The sequence below is a fragment of the Pituophis catenifer genome, unplaced genomic scaffold (genome assembly GCF_029215685.1).
Source record: "Pituophis catenifer annectens isolate HBS135680 unplaced genomic scaffold, rPitCat1.0.hap2 SCAF_1, whole genome shotgun sequence".
Taxonomy (NCBI): domain Eukaryota; kingdom Metazoa; phylum Chordata; class Lepidosauria; order Squamata; family Colubridae; genus Pituophis; species Pituophis catenifer.
This window is the reverse complement of record NW_027256881.1, coordinates 198,021,904-198,042,970: the sequence shown is the minus strand read 5'-3', so window position 1 is coordinate 198,042,970 and position 21,067 is coordinate 198,021,904. Positions and strand designations below refer to the sequence as shown.

General features: G+C 39.8%; 1 protein-coding gene across 1 annotated transcript in view; it reads left to right on the top strand.

Moving 5' to 3' along the window:
- PPIG (peptidylprolyl isomerase G) overlaps nucleotides 1–21,067 on the top strand; it is a 34,171-nt gene extending 13,104 nt beyond the window's left edge. The window contains exons 7-13 of the mRNA XM_070937937.1: nucleotides 5,143–5,172; nucleotides 5,269–5,408; nucleotides 5,858–6,062; nucleotides 7,489–7,659; nucleotides 17,172–17,256; nucleotides 19,170–19,306; nucleotides 19,803–21,067. Of these exons, the coding sequence (XP_070794038.1) occupies nucleotides 5,143–5,172; nucleotides 5,269–5,408; nucleotides 5,858–6,062; nucleotides 7,489–7,659; nucleotides 17,172–17,256; nucleotides 19,170–19,306; nucleotides 19,803–20,910 (1,876 nt within the window). The 3' untranslated portion in view covers nucleotides 20,911–21,067. The remainder of the gene's footprint in view (nucleotides 1–5,142; nucleotides 5,173–5,268; nucleotides 5,409–5,857; nucleotides 6,063–7,488; nucleotides 7,660–17,171; nucleotides 17,257–19,169; nucleotides 19,307–19,802) is intronic.

Genomic DNA, 21,067 nt, shown 5'->3' with positions numbered 1-21,067 from the left:
TACAAAGTATAAATACCTTTAGAACAGAGAATGCTTTTATTTAACTATTTCTAAGAATTATGGAAGATCTATATAAGACTAACCTACAAGATAAACAGAAATACAATTTGAAAAAATGAGAAATTATTAGCGTATTGTACATCAAAACCCAGCAAAAACAACTACCATCACAAAATTAAAAAAAAAAGCGCCAAGTATATAAAATTAAAATCACAATTAGCATAAATATAAGAAAATTTTTAAAAGGACAATATAACAATAAAAATATTTCTTAATGCCTAAATGTAGAGGAACTTACAGATGGACTTCGCTATTGAAGGTGTACTGTAATTGGAGGAGGGGAAGCTACAAGTAAAGAGTAAGTAAGAACTCTTTACTCCTGAATAAGAACTCAACATGCCATAGTAAAATATGAGGAGAGTTTGATAATAACTTTATTGCAATCATTAACCAGTGCAAGAGAATTGGTATTCAAATATTTAAAATAAACAATACTAAATTGACAAGGCCAGGATAGTTAAGAAAAGTACAAACGGACAAAACAGTTTGGCTAAAAAACAATATTAAATCAAATATGCAAAGGCTATGTGTATGTAACAAGAAGAAATTAAAATTAAAATCTGTATAATATAAACTTGAAATAACAGTATAAAATACAAACACAAATAGTATACAAATACACATGTATACAGACAGAGTCCTTGACTTGGGACTGTAATGGAGCCTGCCAATTACAGTCGTAGGTTGTGACAATCCTAATCTATTATAATATTATCTATCTTATTAAATAGATTTTACAACCGCTTTCCAGCAGTCATGAAGCAATCGTAAAGTAAAGACTGTGGTTGTTAGGCAAATGCCATGGTCATTAAGTGAAGCCATTTCTTTGCTATGGGGCTTTTTTTCTGAAAACCAGAAGTAAATGCCCTTTTTGGCAAAAATGTCATAAATCACTGTCATGTGACCATGGGACATTGCAAACAGTTTTAAGCAGGGGCCAGTTGCCAAGTGCCCAAAATGCAGTAACCAGGGACAAGGTGGATTTGATTCAAATCAAGTCGATTTAAAGGCTTGATTTAAATCAACTCAATTTAAATCATAATTTTTAAAGAGCAACTGTCATCTCTGTCCTGTAGTGGCTCCTCCTCTGACCCACAGTTGACTCACTGACTGTCCCATTCACTTTAATGGGATGGCTGGTGATGTGGCAGTGACAGAACAAGGTGAAGGATGTGGCAGACAGCAGGTGAATGGATGCCCATTAACAGGCCCTGCCATAATGTATCTGAAATGACAGGTGCTCTTTAAATGTAAGGATTCATTCTTGCTGGTAGTTAGAATCTTCAATATTATTATTTGCAAACAAAATGAAGGTTTCCTATTTAGCTTGCAGAGCTTGGATTCATTGAATGAGTTTACCAAAAATGTAAATATTGCAGAATATACAGCCTCATGCTACATAACTAAGCTCCATTCATGCTGAATAAACTTAATTAGTGTATCTTAAATAGAAAACTATCTTTAGATAGATTTTTACTCTAAGAGCATTTTATTAAAATAAATTTGATAAAAATAGAAAAAATCCGATTTAAATAAAAAAATCTGTTTTTTTTTTAAATCATTGTTTTTTAACCACTCTGACCAGGGAAGAACATGGCTGTTAGAACTTCAGGCCCAGGTTGTAATTACCATTTGGGGGCTGTTGTACTTTCAAGTGATTGGCTAAGCAACTGGTTAAAAGTCAAGGACTACCTGTATACCTGTATATTTGTAAATAAAACAATAAAATTATCCAAAAGGCTTTAACAATTGTAAGCTTCTCTTACAGAAACTCTGTTGTGGCTGAGAGAAATATAATGTGGTACAATAGCTGACATGGCATGTATACCCAAAAACTAATGGTTAATGCTGAACCTGATTGACTATCCATACTGTGGCTGATCCAATTACTCTTAATTATTCTTCGTCTGATTTTACATGCCGCCATGCAAAACTTGGCAACCTTGTATGTTACTTCAGTGCTGATGTCAGAAAGTAGACTTTGCTTATACTATTAGTCATTGAATCTCATTTTTTTTTTTAATTTGATTTATATGCCGCCCTTCTCCGAAGACTCAGGGCGGCTTACAATGTGCTCAGCAATAGCAATTTTGCTAGTCAGAAGTGGGGCAATTGAAGTATTTCAAGATTCTGTATATAAGTGGATATAGAGAAAAACATGTTTGATAGTTTCTATCGGTACCAAGTCTCAAGGACATACTCACAATGAATATCGGATCGTTTTGTATCCTCCAGTCCAGAAGTTCTGAGGGGAGAGCATTTAATAGGGCTAGGGTAAAATCTCTTTTCTGATTTAGGATACATAGCTGGTGCCCGAGTGTATCTCCTGCTGTCTGGCATGGGAAGCTGAGTGACATTTCCAGTGTCTGTTTTGATGGTGTATGTCAAACAGACATTGCCCAACTGTGACTCTTGCTTTCTCAATTGTCAAAGATGATAAATAAGTGAGGGAAACTAATAGTAATACCATGGCTTGGGATAATACCGGCTGAAATATATTTCTCTCTAATCTGTAAGCATTCTCTACTGCTTTATACAGGACCAACATTTGACATAGGCCCAAGAGTCAGTGAAGGCACATACATTCATTGACCAATCTAAATGAAAGGATATCAGAATATGGGCTAATGAAGCCACTGTATTTCTATCCCAGTTGGGTCATAATTAACCTACGAATCTAAACTTATAAAACATATTTCATGCCATAACAAATTATTAAAGCTCTGACAAAATGTGAATAAACAAGCATTCCCCAGTTTTGATCTATCAAGAGGAATACATTTTTTCTAAAACAATTTGATTGTCATTCCCTTGCGACAAAATAATGTGCTACATATACTGCATCTTGTCTAAACTAAACTCATTTAGTCCATTACTGTGTCCATGTGTTGAGCCTGCAAAATGGGCATAGATTTCCTGAACTTTAGATCCTCAAATTCTTACAACTTCCATAATTTCCAGACAGCTCTGGTTCCCCTAGTTAGGGATGATAGAGGTACCAGATTGAAGAATCTAATCTATAAGAATACTTCTTCATTTTATAATCTGTTAGGGTGCTGAACAGGAGAGCACCTCTGAAGAGATTAATCCATCACAATACAAGTCTTGATTATTCATGGCAGGTCAGAATTCCTACCAAAACACATCTAGGGATAAGAGAGAGAATATTAAATCATCCTGGCATTTAACATCACAAGCAGATCAAAACACAAGCTAGTAAAGCCATAATTCTGAGGGAGAGAAAAATCAGAAGCAATAAGTATATTAATAGGCCTTCCATGAAATCTCAGCTTCTCAATATAGTGTTTCCTTCAATTTGCAACTAACCACTGATTCTCTTCCATACAATCATTAAAAACATATTTCAGATAAAACTCATGAAAATTTACTATATAATGCAAAGTGCCATAAAACACTTAGTTGTTGCTAGTGTGGAAATATAGGTAATAGTAAACTTTTCCTTATGTTTTTTTGTACTACTTCAGTTTCTTTACTATGTTTCTTCTGCTACGTACAAAGCACCATATCTATAATTCCCTCTAATTCAGGAGTGTCAAACTCATGTTGTCATAGGAGTGTCACGTGACCTATCGGGACTTTTTTCCCCTTTGCTAAACCGAGCATCGGTGTGGCCAGCACGTGACACATCAGGCCTGTGGTCTGAGGGTTTGACAGCCCTGCTCTGTTACTGTGTTAAGTTACTGAGTTAAGCTCACTCAGAGTTAAATGGTGTATCCTATTTGTTGTATTCTGTTCCAAAGTGGAAGTAAAAAATAGACTTACAAATAGTCATACTCTATTAGAATCAAAATCTCCCGTGAAATAGGGACAGCTATTACAGTTTTATATTTCAAAAAGAGCTGTATGTAGAGTGTTCTAACACTGTAAGAGCTAAATGGTTGCAACCAAAAACCATTTAATGTGTAATGAGTATGAGGTTTTTAGGGCTAAATAGTGATACTAGCTGAAAGTGGATAATGCTTATGTACATATTTTCTGATTGTCAGAGCAAGTTAACATTTATTTACAAGCAGCATTGTTGAATATTCCAGACATAACAGAAGATGTTATTTTTACAATTCTATTCATTATGAAATTAAGGACACATCTGTGTTTAGTAGATTTCCCCTGTATAGCCAGAAGTTTTAACAGGTGAATGGGAATGACTTTTTGATAAGTCTTTAATGTCTGCTCAGAAGAAAAGCATCCATCTCATCCGAGGGAATGAAGTAACTGAATTTTAGGACAAATAAAAATACATTAATTTTTTAAATATTAAATATTTAATAAGTTTCAGTGGGAACTCAATGGCCACAAGTTTACCAGTTGCAATTAATTAAAATTATTGGTTGAATAATATATTGAGGACTGTAGTGTCTTCAAAAAAATTTCTTTGTCTTTGCTTCTTTAGTTTCAGTTTTATATTAAGCAGAAGCTGCCTCTTCAAAAATGAATGTACACTATTTGCTTAGTGGTAAAGAAGTTTAAAGAGATTTGCGGAACAAATAAATTGGTATAAGACCAAATGATTCAGTAGTATTGTACTATTGAAACTGAATTACATAGTATCTTTTATTAACAAGAAGTAGCTATGGCCTGGTTGACAAAAGAACCTGAGTCTAAACTGTATCGCAAAAATGATGGCTCAGATTATTGAAAGTGTTTCCATATAAAAATGTTACTCACACAGAAATTGAATGCTTGGAAGTGGTCTACTTTAGCCTGTTTTATAGTATAAGATATTTTAGGTGAAGGAAATCGTTCCTATTCAGAAGTGTTCTGAATATTCATGCCATATATAGTATAGTGCTGTCAAAGTATATTACTCTCAGTCAGAACTAGGCTATGTAGAATATATTTGTTTAAACATAGTTTTTGAATTTTAGGTACGGTTACAGTAATAATCAGAACTGTATATAAATTTTAATGTATTGACATTGTTGCTGTTCAATATTTAATGTGTTAGGTTCATATTTATCATTTCTGTCATAATATACCAAATTTGTGTTCTCTCTCCCTCTCAACTGGATACTAATATTATCCTTTTTTTTATTAAATTCTTGCCCCTGGTGTCATCTATAGAACAACTAAGCCTACCCCTCATCTTGATGGGTATGTATTTTTGTTTCTTACTTGTAATTGGAAAATTCTGCTGAATTCTTCAATGAGATAGCAGTCATTTATTAAAATTATGCTTCACTCATTTAGATATCATGTTGTTTTTGGACAAGTAATTTCGGGGCAAGAAGTTGTAAGAGAAATAGAAAATCAGAAGACTGATGCATCTAGTAAACCATATGCAGAAGTGCGAATAATGAGTTGTGGAGAACTAATTCAAAAATCTAAAGGTAAAATTAAAATACCTTTTTAATAATAGTCTGCTATTTCCATTTCAGATTGCAAATGCAGCAAAGAAAAACAGTCAGCTTTGATCTTTTGTTTTCCAATCACCTTTTGTAGAAATCAATTATTTGGCTTATTTTAATGCTTTAAACTCCAGAGAGCTCCAGTGTTAAAATTGTTTATTAAGAATCTTTATTGTTTATGTTTATTAAGAATATCTGCGGGTATAACAATATTTCTGCTTGAAGGTGATACAGTTGCAACTCTGTGATTACAGCTAAAACAAATTTCTTAATAATATTTACTATCTTCATATATGAAAAACCATGCTTAGGAAATAATTTTTATTTATTTGTTTTAATATTCGGAAATTAAAGGAAAAACAAGAAAATAGGAAGAGAGTATTTTTTTTATGCTTAGGCGGTAAATGCTTTTCTGTTGGTTTCATTTAAAGCCAAGAAGGAAGAGAAGAAAAGACGTAAGTCGTCGTCTTCATCTAGTGATTCAGAAAGTTCAAGTGATTCAAAAACGTCTTCTGATTCGTCAAGTGAATCTGACAGTGCTGCTGAAGAAAAAACAAAGAAAAAGAAAAAGAAACATAAAAAAACCTCTAAGAAACATAAGAAAGAAAAGAAAAAGAGGAAAAAAAGCAAAAAGAGGTACATAGAGAAGTTTATATGTTTTTTTAATTAAACAGATTTCTTATATATCATAATGATTTTAAATATATTTTTGGATGAACTCTTGAGATACTTGGAGAACAATGCTTCTGTTGCTAGGAAGTCAACCCAGTGGTTTTATAAGACAGCAAGTCCCCAACTTAAGAACAAATCCCGTTCCTAAATTACCTTTAAGTCCAACTGGAACAAGCTATTTAGTCACACGTTTGTCTTACTGTGTAATAAGAGAAAAATGGAAGCCCAGCGCAATTCAAAATGGCAAATGGCATTCTTCTACAAGCTGAGGAACTGCTGAATCCATGCATTTTTTTTAGGAGCTATGGAAAACAGGCAGTGCACTACAGGTAGTCCTCGACTTATAACACTTTGTTTAGTGACCGTTCAAAGTTACAACTGCACAAAAAAAAATGACTCATCATTTTTCAGTTATGACCTTTCAAGCATCCCTATGAACATGTGATCAAAATTCAGATGCTTGGCAACTGGTTCATATTTATGACCGTTGCTGTGTCCCAAGGTCACATAATCACCTTTTGAGACCTGACAAGCAAAGTCAATGAGGAAGCCAGATTCACTTAACAACTGTTGCAACAAAGGTCGTAAAATGGGGCAAAGTTCACTTAACAAATGTCTTAACAACAGAAATGTTGGGCTCAGTTGTGGTCATAAGCCGAGGACTACCAGCATATTAAAAATACATGCATTACTTTGTGATGCTCATATAGGCATTGTGCTGCTTCAGCAATGCTTCAGTTCATGGGGGTAAAGTAATGTCTGCCATTTGAACTGGAGAGAAAAACGAGTACGACATGACCCAAAATGACAGACAACATTCTTTCTTGAGCTGTGCAGTGCTTTTGGGAACCAGTGAAAACAAACTGCAATATATTAAAAATGAATGCTCATGGAGATACTGCAAGGCTTCAGAGATTTTTCAGTTAGCAGGGAGAAGTACCACCTGCCATTTTAAGTCGGATCTCATTGCTGGTTGGCCGTCTGCCATATTGAGTATGCAGGCACCTTGTTCGTAACTAGGGGTTGTTTGTAAGCTGGAGGGTCACAATCTGGAGACTTTATGTAGTGTGGATACATTTCCACTTAAGCAGCTCAGAAACTATCCATAAGCATGATTAAATCTGTTGATTTATATTTATTCAGTAATTTTTTAAAATTGCTATGTTAGTAAAAAGGCCAAAAAAGCCTTTTCCTCATATTCAACCATGTCTTTAAAACCAGCAAGGCATAGAAAAACCAGCACAATTCAAATTAAAATATTAAATATTTTGCCACTTTCCAACACAAATTTCTAAAATGTAGTACATTTGAAGTATGTTTGGCATCTGAAAACTTAACACATTATTCTAAAAATACAGATAAATATCTTCTTTTGTTTTATAAATTTAAGTTCAGCTAGTGAAGCTGAAACAGAAAATCCTGAATTGCAACAGCCACTTTCTACAGTCCGTCCAGAAGAGATTCCTCCTGTTCCAGAAAACAGATTTCTGATGAGGAAAAGTCCTCCCAAAGTAGATGAAAAAGAAAAAGAGACAAAGAACAGAGAAAAAGAAAGAGAAAGGTAAGGTTTTTAAAAAATATATTTACCAGCAGAATAGTATATTAAAATACTAAGATCTATGTGTAAACATTAAGATCACAAACTAGTGGAAACAATGTATAATATAAAGTAGAATAATATAGTAGAAAAATTATGACCTTAGAATTAGAATTCTTTATTGGCCAAGCAAGTGTGATTAGACACGCAAGGAATTTGTCATTTCTGTGCATAAGGTATCAAGGTACATACAATAATCTTGATAGATCATAGTCATTATAAAAATACATTCATCATAAAACATTAGATACAACACTTAGTGATAGTCATGGATACTAAATAAGCAATCAAAATAAGTCATACTAGGATACTAAGGTAACAATATAAATTGTAAGATACAAGCAACAAAGTTATAGCCATAAGAAGATAAGGAGATAGGGAATAGGGAAGATGAGCTTAATAATGGTATGATTGCCTTTCTAGATAGTTTGACAATGTTGTGGGAATTAGTTGTTTAGAAGAGTGATGGCATGTGGGGGGGACTGTCCTTGGGTCTAGTTATTTTGACGTGCAGTGCCCTATAGCGTTGTTTTAGGGTAGAAGTTGAAACAGTTTATGTCCAGGATGCGAGGGGTCTGTAGATATTTTCCCAGCCCTCTTTCTGGCTTGTGCAGTATATAGGTTCTCAGTGGAAGGCAGATTGTTGTTTCTGCAGTTCTAATTATCCTTGAAGTCTGTGTTTGTCTTGATTGGTTGCAGTTTGAAACCAGATAGTTATAGAGGTGCAGATGACAGACTCAATAATTCCTCTGTAGAACTGTATCAGCAGCTCCTTGGGCAGCCTGAGCTTTCTGTGTTAGCGGAGGAAGAACATTCTTTGCTGTCCTTTTTTGATGACATATTTGATGTTAGATGTCCATTTTAAGTCTTGAGATATAGAATCTAGAAACTTAATTTAATTAGTTCAATTTATATGCCGCCTTTCTCCGAAGACTCAGGGTGGCTTGAAGGTCTCTACTGTTGTTACTGTGTTGTCTAATATTGTAAATGGTGGTAGTGTAGGAGGGCTTCTCCTAAAATCTACTATCATTTCTACAGTTTTGAGTGTGTTCAGTTCAAGACTGTTCTGGCCACACCACAAGGTTAGTTGTTCAACCTCCCATCTGTATGCAGATTTGTCATTGTCTTGAATGAGACCAATCACTGTTGAATCATCTGCAAACTTCAGTAGTTTTAACAGATGGATCGTTTGAGATGCAGTCATTGGTATAGAGAGAGAAAAGAAGTGGAGAGAGCACACAGCCCTGCGGGGGCCTTATGCTAATTGTACAGATATCTGAGGTGATTCTGCCTAACTTCACCTGATGCTTCCTGTTTGTTAGAAAGCTTATGATCCACTTACAAGTGTGGTCAGGCATGGCTAATTGATTTAGTTTAGCTAGAAGAATATCCGGAATGGTTGAATTGAATGCCATGCTGAAGTCTACAAAAAGGACTCTTGCATAGGTATTTGGAGATTCAATATGTTGTAAGATGTAGCGGAGAGCCATATTGACAGTATCATCTGCTGATTTATTTGTTCGGTAGGCAAATTGCAAGGGATCTAACAGCGGATCCGTGATGGTTTTCAGGTAGACCAGCACTAGCCTTCTTTGGCACTGGGATGATAGTAGAACATTTGAAGCAAGAAGGTACATAGCACATCTCTAGTGATTTATTGAAGATGGGGGCCAATTGGTCAGCACAAGCTTTCAAGCAAGAAGGCGTTATCTTGTCTGGGCTTGATGCTTTTCTGTGTTTTTGTTTGTGAAATAGACCATGCACATCGTTTTCTGTAATCACCAGAGATGGGGGCCCCAAAGGGATGGGGTCAGTTATAGGAGGCTTGGCTGTTAGTGTATCTGATATGGAGATGGTGTAGATAGTTGACAATGGTTTCCTCTCAAACCTACAATAAAACACATTTAGGTAATCAATTATGGTAAGTCAATTTCCTTCTGCATGGGAAGATTTGCTGTAACCAATGATATTCTCCCAGAAGGCTGTGGAGTGGGTCAGGAGTGGGAGATGATCCAGTTGGTCTGGCCAGTCACTGAATCGAATTGCTTTGGCCACGCCTCCTCGTGCCTCCGTCGCCTCCAGTTTTATTTGACTCAGTGATCTGACCAGACGGTTTCTTACTGAGTTCCTCAGTCCTGACTATTGATCAGGGTTTATTCTTCTCGCTTCTACCTACTCTTCAGTCTTCTACTATCAAGCTTCTGTGCTGTGTGAGCTGGCCACTTCAGTTTAAGGCTGAAAACGCCGCCACCGCGCCCGCCCTACAGCTGATCAGCGCTAGTGCTCCTGGCGCTTCGCCGCCTACGAAATAAGCGCCGGCCGCTATTTTAGCCTCCAGCCCCAGGATCGCTGGATCTGCTTCTCGCCTGGACTGCTAACCGCGAAGTTGCCTCGTCAGCGGCCGCTATTGCAGAGCTTCAACAACGGTGGCGGCCATTTTTAACCGGCCATTTTGAATGGCGCTCCTCTGAGGTGTTGGCGCAAAGGCTGTGGCAAGTCTATCCCCAACTGATCGCCGCTGGTATTGTCTCAGGGTTATCCCTTGAGTGGCGGGTGGCCCCTTACGGCAGAAGTAATTGGGCGGCTAATTGTGGCAGTTAAAGTGGATACCTTGGATCGGCCGTTAGACGCCATTATGAGCACAATCCTCGAAGGCAGCCATTTTGTTGCATTGGGGGCCATATTAATTGCACTCCTCCATGTCAGGTGGCCATTTTAGCCAAAAAAAAAAAAAAAAAGAAGAAGAACAGAAGCCTTGGCTACTGATTTCTCAGCAGGTCACTTCCAGCTCTGCAACACAGCATTCCACTGTTATTTCACACCCCTCATTGACCACATCTGGTGCTGGCATACTCCAGATTTCTGTGAAAGCCGCCCTATCTTCAGTTAGGTGTGCAGGCACTTGATCGTCTTACTATGGCTGAACGTTCTTCTGATAACAGGTCCGAGACTGGCCACAAGGCCTCCTCTAAGTCTGCTTCAGGCAGAAGGTCTCATCAACACCAGGACGAGATCAAAGATCTTCAATGACGCCAAAAGGTGCTGGAACGACAATATTTACAGAACGAGACGGAGAGGGCTGACCTTGGGGTCACTGCTGCTATGGCCCGGCCCGGCCCGGTTCCTGTGACCAGACTGCCGAGGCTGACCTTGACCTCTCCAGAGTGTTATCCCCTGAGAGAGCTGACCAACAAGGTACTAGTTCTCCCCACTCAAAGGACCAACAAAAAGGGGATTCCTTTGATTGTGCAATTACACCACAGGATCCCCCACCTGCACAGAATCCTGACCAACTGAGCCTGCAGGATCTGCCTGAAGCGGTCCAACACTTAATTGCCAGAGCTATCTCACATGACATCGCAACGGGCATACAGGAACGCCGTTCAGCATCTGTAGTATCGGAAAACCTTCATTCTTGGCGTACCCAAGTTTCGCCTTCTGCTAGCCTCACTGGTTCTCCTGAACGGTCTCCAACGAGATCTAGAGGCAGTGCTGACCTCGGCTTAGAGGACGAACCGATGAGAGACACCAACCTCTCAGATGACGAAGGTGCTCCTCCGGATGTTCCGGCCTTTACAGGATTATTCCCTCAAGGGCTCTTCAAGTCACTATTGCACAAGGCGAAAGTCACTTCGGGCCTTTTGGATCCTACTACTACTACTTCTGCCTCAACTTCGACCGGTCATGGTATTTTTTTGGAACCAGTTGCCGAACAACTTTTCGTTCCAGCACCCAAATTATTCACAGACGTTGTCCTCAAACAATGGTCCAACCCGGCATCTGTTCCGACACCCAGCGGTATGTAATTATAACATGGAACCAATGCTAGCTTCCATTCTACAGGTACCTTCCATGGATGGCCCTGTGGCTGCCCTTTCTTCCCCTTCCCCTATATCTCAGGGGACACCTCTGAGGGCCTTAAGCCCGAGGACAAGAAATTTGACCTGTCCTTCAAAAAGACACACCAGGCTTCTGCTTGGGCGATACAAGCCGCTACTGTGGCTTCTTTCTTCACATGCTCGTCCCTATTATGGCTCCAACAGCTGCAATCTCGTTTACCTGTCCAGGAGGTGTGGGTCCACCAGGACCTCAACAAAATCATTGCAGCCACCCAGTTTGCATCCGATGCCATGCTCAATGCAGCTAAGTACGCCTCTCGGGCGCTGGCATCATCAGTCACCTCGCGACGCCTATTGTGACTGCGCCAATGGTCAGCCGATCTAAAAGCCAAATGGTGACTCGCTTCTGCCCCGTACTCGGGGTTCAAGTTGTTTGGTGACTCTCGAACCTTTATTGGTCAAGGATAAGGATAGGAAGAAAGTTTTGCCTTCCGCCACTAGACGGGCGGATCGCCGGGCGACCCCCTACTACCGTAGGCAGCCTTCCCACTTTTTTCCCCAGGATAACACCAGCCAATGTCCATATTCTCAGGGCTCCTTTCGCCAACCAGACGGGTTCCTTTTGGGACAAGCCGAAGTCATACGGCCCTTCCAAGCAGTCATTTCGTGGAACTGGCAACCGCCAGTTCCGTCGTCAGAAATGACTCCCTTCTCAATGCACTCATAGGAGGCAGGTTGAGCCTCTTTGTCGACAGGTGGGTTCGCATCATGACGGACCAATGGGTCCTTCACATCATCGAATTCGGACTTCCATTGGAATTCCTTTCCAGCCCCACGAACCACTTCGTACCATGCCCTGTCTCCAATTCATTTCGCAAGCGCAGACTCATGGAGCTTGCCATACAGCATCTTTTAGACATCAAGGCTGTGGAGGAGGTCCCTCCAGACCAATGGAGACAGGGATTTTATTCCTTTTTGTGGTACCGAAACCCTCTGGGGGCTGGAGAGCGATACTCAACTTAAAATCGTTGAATACCCACTTCATCTACAGGAGGTTCAAAATGAACACTCTAAAGTCCATCCTGGAGGGGATAAGGCCCGGAGACTTTCTAGCCTCCATCGAGCTCTCCAAAGCCTACCTACACATCCCTATATCGCCGGCCCACCGGTGCTACCTAAAGTTCAGCTACGTGGGGCGACATCTTCAATATCGTGCCCTCCCATTCGGCCTGGCATTGGCCCCGCGCAGCTTCATGAAGGTCTTAACAGCTCTAGTGGCACATTTACGGTCCGTCCCGGTACAGCTTCAAGCCTACCTGGATGATATGTTAGTTCAGGCTTCCACCCTTCCACGGGCGCAAGCCGATCTCCAACTAACCTTACAAGTCCTACAAGAACACGGGTTCTTAGCCAACCTACCTAAGAGTCAACTAGAACCCCGAACCCGCTTAACTCATCTCGGGGCAATAATCGACACCCGAGCCGGACAGGTGTTCCTCTCTCACAAGAAGAGAGGCAATCTCAGACTTCTCATCCGTCAAATCCTCCTGGAACTGACGGTGTCCAAACTCACCCTCTTGACACTGTTAGGGAAACTGGCATCCTGCATAAACATCGTGCCTTGGGCCCATCTTCATGCGTGCAGTCTCCAATGGTTTCTGCTACCGCACCAACATACCAGGACTGTTGCCTCCCAAACCAAGGTCCGGGTTCCTCTGTCAGTTCGTCGGTCGTTGCATTGGTGGCTCTCCCCAGCCCTGGACAAGGGTTGCCTATTCATAGACAGTCCACCGATCATCATTACGACGGATGCCAGTCTACACGGATGGCGAGCACATTTGGGAGGGCAGATTGCTCAGGGTTGTTGGTCGCCACGGGAGTCACAGTCCAACATCAACCTGCTAGAACTCCGTGCGATTTGCCTGGCCCTTCTGTCCTTCCAAAAGACAATTCAGGGACAACGACTCTTAATACTCACCGACAACGTAGCGGCGAAAGCCCACGTAAACTGCCAGGAAGGGACAAGGTCCAAGACATTGATGCAGGAAGCTCTCAAGCTTGGGAGGTGGGCAGAGGCTCACCTCATCTCCATACAGGCGGATCACATCACCGGCAAGGACAACATCCAGGCGGACTTCCTCAGTTGGACCATGGTGGAACCGTCAGAGTGGCGTCTCCACCCCGATCTCTTCAAAGACATTTGTCGCCGATTCGGACAGCCTCAAATGGGTCTGTTCGCTTCATCAGTGAATGCTCATCTTCCACGCTTTATCACTCGTTACCCATCTCCGGGAGCGGAGGACACGGATGCTCTCCATTGCCCCTGGCCATTGGGGCTCCTTTATGCCTTCCCGCCCCTGGTGTTAATACCACGAGTGATCCGCAATATAATTACGGAGAAAGCGGAAGTCGTTCTCGTCATCCCTCATTGGCCAAGGAGGCCTTGGCTCTCGGACCTAGTGGCCCTATCCATAGCACCTCCTTGGCGGTTCCCTCCAGAGAGGGTGTCTCTCAGCCAGGGGGCAGTCAACCACCCGGAGCCCCAGTGGCTCAATCTGACTGCCTGGCTCTTGAGGGGCTCCTCCTGAGGGAGGCGCTCTACTCCGAGGACATCATCCGCATCATGCAGGCGGACAGAAAGCAGTCGACCATCAGACTCTACAACATCACCTGGAAGGTATTTATCTCTTGGTGTTCTGCGCGTGAGATTAATCCCCTTTCAGCTTCTGTCCTGCAGGTTCTGGAGTTCCTCCATGATGGTTTCCGTAAAGGATTGGCGCTCAACACCCTCAAACGCCATGTTGCCGCACTCTCCATGGTGCTGTCACCTAGAGATGTCCCGTCATCCATCCATTCACAGGTTTTTATGGGGGTCCGGAATCTTCGTCCTACCGTAGTCCACCGGTATCCAACATGAGACTTGCCGCGGGTACTAAAGGCCCTTACAGAACCTCCATTCGAGCCTTTATGTACTGCGAGCCTCCAGTTCCTTTCTCTAAAGGTTGCCTTCTTGGTGGCCATTACTTCGGCCCGCCGCATCTCAGAACTGGCAGCCCTCTCCATTCGGCCTGACCTTTGTATCATACACACAGACAGAGTTGTCCTCCGCTTGGACCCGTCATTTGTTCCAAAAATTAACTCTTGATTTCACCGGGAACAGGAGGTCATTCTTCCCAATTTCTGTCCCAGGCCAGCCCACCCATTGGAGTTCAAATGGCGCACTCTGGATGTCCGCAGAGCTATTAAGATCTACATCTCGCGGACGGCCCCTGCCAGACTCACCGAGGCTCTATTCGTATCATTCCAACCCACCTCATTGGGCTCTAAAGTATCCTTGCCCACCATTGGCCGCTGGATCCGGGCTTGTATTGCCCGGGCGTATGAAGGACAGTCCATTCCCCCTCCGCAACGTATCACTGCTCATTCAACTCGCAGTGCAGCTACCATCGCTGCTTGGGCCATGCAAGCCTCCCTCAAAGAAATCTGCCGGGCAGCTACCTGGACTACTCCTGTCCCGTTTATTAAGCACTACCGTCTGGATGTCTTCGCTTCTGCGGAGGCCGCTTTCGGCAGGAGGGTCCTCCAACAGGTACACCTGGCCTCGAGGCCTCCTAGTTCGCAGGCTTCCCACCCGTAGGGCTGACAAGCTTGGGTATGTCCCACTCCTGACCCACTCCGCAGCCTTCTGGGAGAAGAGGCGTTGGACTTACCGTGAACGCCATTTCTCCGGGGGCTGCAGAGTGGGTCAGCCCCTCCTGCCTGTGACTCCTTTCATGACTTCTTGCTAACTATTGGCAGAGGATGTCTTTTAGATCTGGATTCGTCGAACAAAACTGGAGGCGACAGAGGCACGAGGAGGCGTGGTCAAAGCAATTTGACTCAGTGACTGGCCAGACCAACTGGATCATCTCCCATTCCTGACCCATTCCGCAGCCCCCGGAGAAACAGCGTTCACGGTAAGTCCAACGCCTCTTATCAGGTAGATAAATGGTTATGGAAACCATTCTGAACTAATCTACTAATTTATAACCATGAATGCCAATACTAAGGGCAGCAGTATTCAGTTATTTGGTATAGAGTATCTCTCACCATTTGTTCCTGTCACAATAGTAACAGATCAACACTTGTACACCTAACAACTAGAGAAAGTTGTCCCTCGCATTTCTCCTTTATTTATTAAAGTGGCTGTATCCTCTTAGTATGCTTAGCATAAAATCAGGGTTAACAAAAGTAGAACAGTAATTCTGATCACTTAATACAGTGCTTATATTCTGATATATACCACAATATTTGGATTATTAATTCTGGGGAGATGAGACTGCAGACACCTACTCCACAGCTCATTCTTAGCACACCCACACCCCACTGGGCTCTTCAGTTGAGCAATTTTGTTAGTTTAGCTTGCTAGTTGTCACCTACCACCTACCTACCATACACGCTAGTGTATGGTAGACTGATTAGCCATTTCATGTTAACAGACACTAAATCTGGCAGCAACCAGGGTTATTGTTCTTTTTGAAGAATGGGACGAATGACCTTTGACTCACAGGACAAGGAAATGCCTAATGCAATACACAGAATATTGCATTTGCCCACCCCACCCAAAGCAATGCAATTACCAAAATATCAAGCCAGATCAAACAGAATAGAGCAATATAACTCTAAATGGAAAACCAGCAATTTGTTTAAATTTTACATATGCTAATCTTCTAGGATAAACCACAATTAAAAAATAAGCTATATAAAAATATTTGGTCCTTAGAGAGTTTGCAGTGAGATGCAGAGTTTTACTTCATACTAAAAATCAGCTCACTTTAACTAAGACTATATCTTAACTGGGGTTAATAAACAACAATATATTAACTGGGTTAAACTTAACCTTTGGGGAAAGTAAAGTTTAATATGTGTTTGAGACTGACATAGTAACCCCAGAGTTGTGATCTGTGTAAACCATATGTTAACTTGTATTCCTGCATATAGACAACGATTCAAAATAATTATAAGTCTGTTCTGGTGATCAGACTTTTGTTTCTTTTGGAAATCTTTGAGGTACTTTTCTCAGAACAAATATGTGTATAGTTTAAAAAATAAAACAATAATTTCCCCAAAACCCATTAAAAATACACATTAAAGCAACATAAAACTGCTAAAATAGCTTTTAAATCCTTAATTAAATAATTACTAACACAGATTTTAGCATCATTACCATGCTTAAAAGTTAGCACATTGCTTTCAGTAAGATTTATTTACTGGTAAATTGATAAACATTCTACAAGGGAGGAACAAACAATATTTTTATTATTTAAATATATATTAACTATTTTCAGTTAATTTTGCATATGCATGATGTTTCACAGTCATCTTTATGTAAGGTAAGAAAAGTGCCTTGTTATATCTTATTGTTATTTGTATTTTCTTTGTTGATTGCATTTTAGTTGGTATTGCTGGACTAAGGCTCTTACAATTTACTATTGTTACTACTATTACTCCTCACCAGTCTATATGAATTCTTTTTTATGAAGAAAATGTTTAGCGTAGTGTTGGCAGCTTGTGAGCTTCAAAAGTACATGATTGTAGAAGAAACTGATAAATCATAGTTAAATAGCAGGGGTTTTTTTTTCTTTTCTTGATTTCTAGCAATCCATCAAATTGTCAAACATCATATCAGAGAAGGCTGTTGGTGACAAGATCTGGACGAAAAATAAAAGGAAGGGGACCAAGGGTATGCTTGCTTTTTACAGTTTGATTTCTTTGATCTTTGGCTTCTAATAAACCATGATTTAGTTGTGTGATATATATCAGTCTGTCTGTCTGTCTGTCTGTTTGTTTGTTTGTTTGTTTGTTTGTTTGTTTATCTATCCATCCCAAGGCTAGTAGACTTAGCAAACAAAATGCAGCATTTTGCATTTATGTATTATGCTAAGTTTGGATATCAAGCCATACTGAAAGCAATACAGGTAGTCCTCGATTTATAACAGTGACCGTTCAAAGTTACAACGACACTGAAAAAAAATGAGTTATGACTGCTTTTCATATTTACAACCATTGCACATTGTAGCATCCACATGGTCATGTGATCAAAATTCAGTTTTTGGCAACTGACAAATGTATGATGGTTGCAATGTCCCGGGGTCCTGTGATCCCCTTTTGCTACTTTCCGACAAGCAAAATCAATGGGGAAGCCAGATACACTTAGCAACAGTGTTACTAACTTAACAACTGCAATGATTACTTTAACAGATTTGGCAAGAAAGGTCGTAAAATGGGACAAATGTTTCATTTAGCAACAGAAATGTTGGGCTCAGTTGTGGCCATTAATTGAGGTCTGCCTGTATGTGTTTGCAGGTTGGTTAGCATATAGTGATTTGTGCAGCAACCTGAAATTGTGTCAAAATATTGACCTTAAATTGGGACGCATGTTTTATTAGTCTCCCCATGAGGGTTCCTTTACCATCAAGTATGCACATGTTTTATTGCTAAATTGTTCTATTCTCCAGTAATGGACTGCCTTCTGCCAAGCCTGTTAGGTAGTGCCATTAGGGGACTCCCTCAAACACATCAGTGTTCACTAGCTTTGTGGGACAAAGATTTGCTAAGGAAAAGTTCCTGACTCTCTCATAATCCTTATTCCGAAGGAACCCAATTTTTAAAGTCTTTTATTTCTGTTTCAAGGATCAAATGTTTAGAACTGAGGTCAAAGTATGGCATAGCTCTAGTAAAAATAATTTTAAAATTAAACAGTAAACTTAATAATTGGCTTCTTTCAAATGAGAATTATAAAAACATAATATATCAAAAAGAAGATAATATAATTTGTTAAATAACAGATTTGATAGATTCTGCATACCAGAATTCATTATGCAGAAACACCTAAGAAATTAATTCCTTTTGTTGTTAGATGCGAAAGTTATTATAGCAAGACACTGAAAAACTGAAGACAGGTATTTAAAAGTGAGAAATCACTTTGACTGAAAAATTAATACAGCAGTAAAAGTTAAGGATTCTGTTAATTAAAGACTGCTTACACTAATTGATTTCTATTTAGTTATATAAATAAAGCTTAGCAATAGATTAGCTCCATTTGTACAAATGTGGATTTGGAAAGTATTTAGTATGGATGTTTAAAATTTTGCATCTCCCCTTATTTTTTAAAATACATTTTTGTATTCTCCTGGACAATGCATTTTTTCTTTTTATATTTTTGTTATTGTTATATTGCTGTGTTATTTTCAGTGAGCATTGAATTTCATGGGTTTAAAAATTCAGCTGCACCATGAATAATTTTATTGTATGAATATTTATATAATAAAACCACAATTCCTCAGGTGCAACTGATAAAATTTTACATCAGATGTCATCTTCACCAAGAAAGTTTATTTTTTTCCATGGCAGTTTGGACATTTGATGTCATTTATATTATTTGCATAAGCATTAATTGACATTTCCTGTATCAATTGTGTTAATTTATCTCACTTGAACATTGAATCAACTAACAATTCTTATGCCCAAATGGTCCATTAGATGGAGGTTTTATTATGTTTTTAAATATGTAATTTGCAATCAAACATATGACAGTTGCTGTACAAATTAGGATCCACATCTTGTTTTAGCTAATTTTTCCTTCTGTATTCAAAGCGGTACCGGACACCTTCAAGATCCAGGTCGAGGGATCGCTTTAGACGTAGTGAGACTCCTCCACACTGGAGACAGGAAATGCAGAGAGCTCAAAGAATGAGAGTATCAAGTGGAGAAAGATGGATAAAAGGAGACAAGTAAGATGCACTCAAAGTGGTAGCCTTTTCTGTACTATTTATTTATTTATTTATTAGATTTTTAACTCACTTTATAAGTAACTCAGTAGTCAGTGCAGCAATGAAACTCCTGTAAGAAGTGATTTATTTTTCCATTTCCTATTTTGCTCATATAGTATCTTGTAGAAGAAAAGGGTGGGGGGACTAATAATCTGCTTAAATGCAAATTAAAACTAGTATACAGTTGAAAGAAGCAAGTACGTGTGCTTTCTTTCTCGGCTCGTAGGAAATTCTTCCACAAAATTTTTTAGACACCTCCTCATTCTGTGATGTCACATTTGACTCATACAGCAGAGTTCTGCAGTAGTATATTGTGTTTTTGATTTAGAGATATTTCTTTCTATCATATGTTAAATATACCTGCATCTGCATGCAGTTTGTAATGTAAATTCAGATAATGATGTGGGATTATTTCACTAGCTTTATGTTCAAGTTTGTTTGTTTGTTTGTCTTGAAGGAGTGAAATGAATGAAAACAAGAAGGATGCTGCAAATCAAAAAAGTCCAGGGAGAGGAAAAGAAAGAAAAATATCTGACCACAGAGAGGGTTCTGAAAGTCCAGATAGAAGAGGAGAAAAAGAAACACAGCCCAAAGATCCCAAATCTGACAGTAAAGACAGAGGGACAAAGAGGAATTCTGAGAAAGAAGATAAGGACAAACATAACAAAAGTAAAGCCAAAAAAAAGGATAGATCCAAAAGCCAGAGCAAAAGCAAAGAGGTATCAAAAAGTAAAGAAAGAGACTCAAAATACAGTAAACATGAAGATAAAAAAATGCGATCGAGAAGCAGAGAAAAAGAGAAAGAAAAATATAATGACTTTCATGGCAGAGAACGGAGCAAAAGCAAGGAGAAGAATAAAAGAGGAAGATCTAGAAGTAATAGCCAGAATCATACCAAAAGTAAAGAGAGGGGAAAACATGAACACTCAAAAAGCAGGGAACGCGAACAGCCTAAAAATAAACATAGTTCCAATAATAAGGCCAGAGAGCGAAGCAGAAGTGTGGACAGAGGCAAGCGAGCCAGGTCCAGAAGTAAAGAACGAGACCGCAGCAGAAGTAAAGATTATTCCAAACACAGAGATAAAGAAGTGAAAAGAAAAGTAAGATCAAGGAGTAGAGAGAGAAGAGGCACACCAGAGAGGTCTAGAGAGAAAGACCATAAAAGGCGGAAGGAATCCCATAGCTCTGAAAGGGAAGAAAGTCGAAGTAAAGACAGGCATCGGGATCAAGAGTACAAAAGTTCTCGCAGAAAGGAAGATTCTGGGAAAAAGATGCGTTCAAAAAGCCATGACAGCAGTAGCTCTGAGACGAATAAAAGCAAAAAGTCCAGTAGAAATCAAGATAGAAGTCCTGACTCAAAGAAAAGAAGAAGCAGCAAGGACAGAGAATCAAAAAGATCATACTCACGGAGGAGTAAAGAAAAGGAAAGGGACAGATCTCGTTCTTCCAGAGAAAAAGAGATCAACCAAAAATCAAAATATCAGGAGAGAGAGCGTGCCCATGGCAAAGATAAAAAATCCGATCATGAATCAAGTGCTGGAACTGATGAAGATAGGCATGGATGAGTTTATGAACTTATTGTTTCCACTCTGCTTCTAGGTTCTAGAGACATGTTGGGGAACATTTTTTTTTTAATGTGGACTTCAGTTTGGTTTTTTGATAATCCACAATCTGGATCATTTGTACTGCTAAAGTTTTAATAAACTTGAAATGGAAAAACAA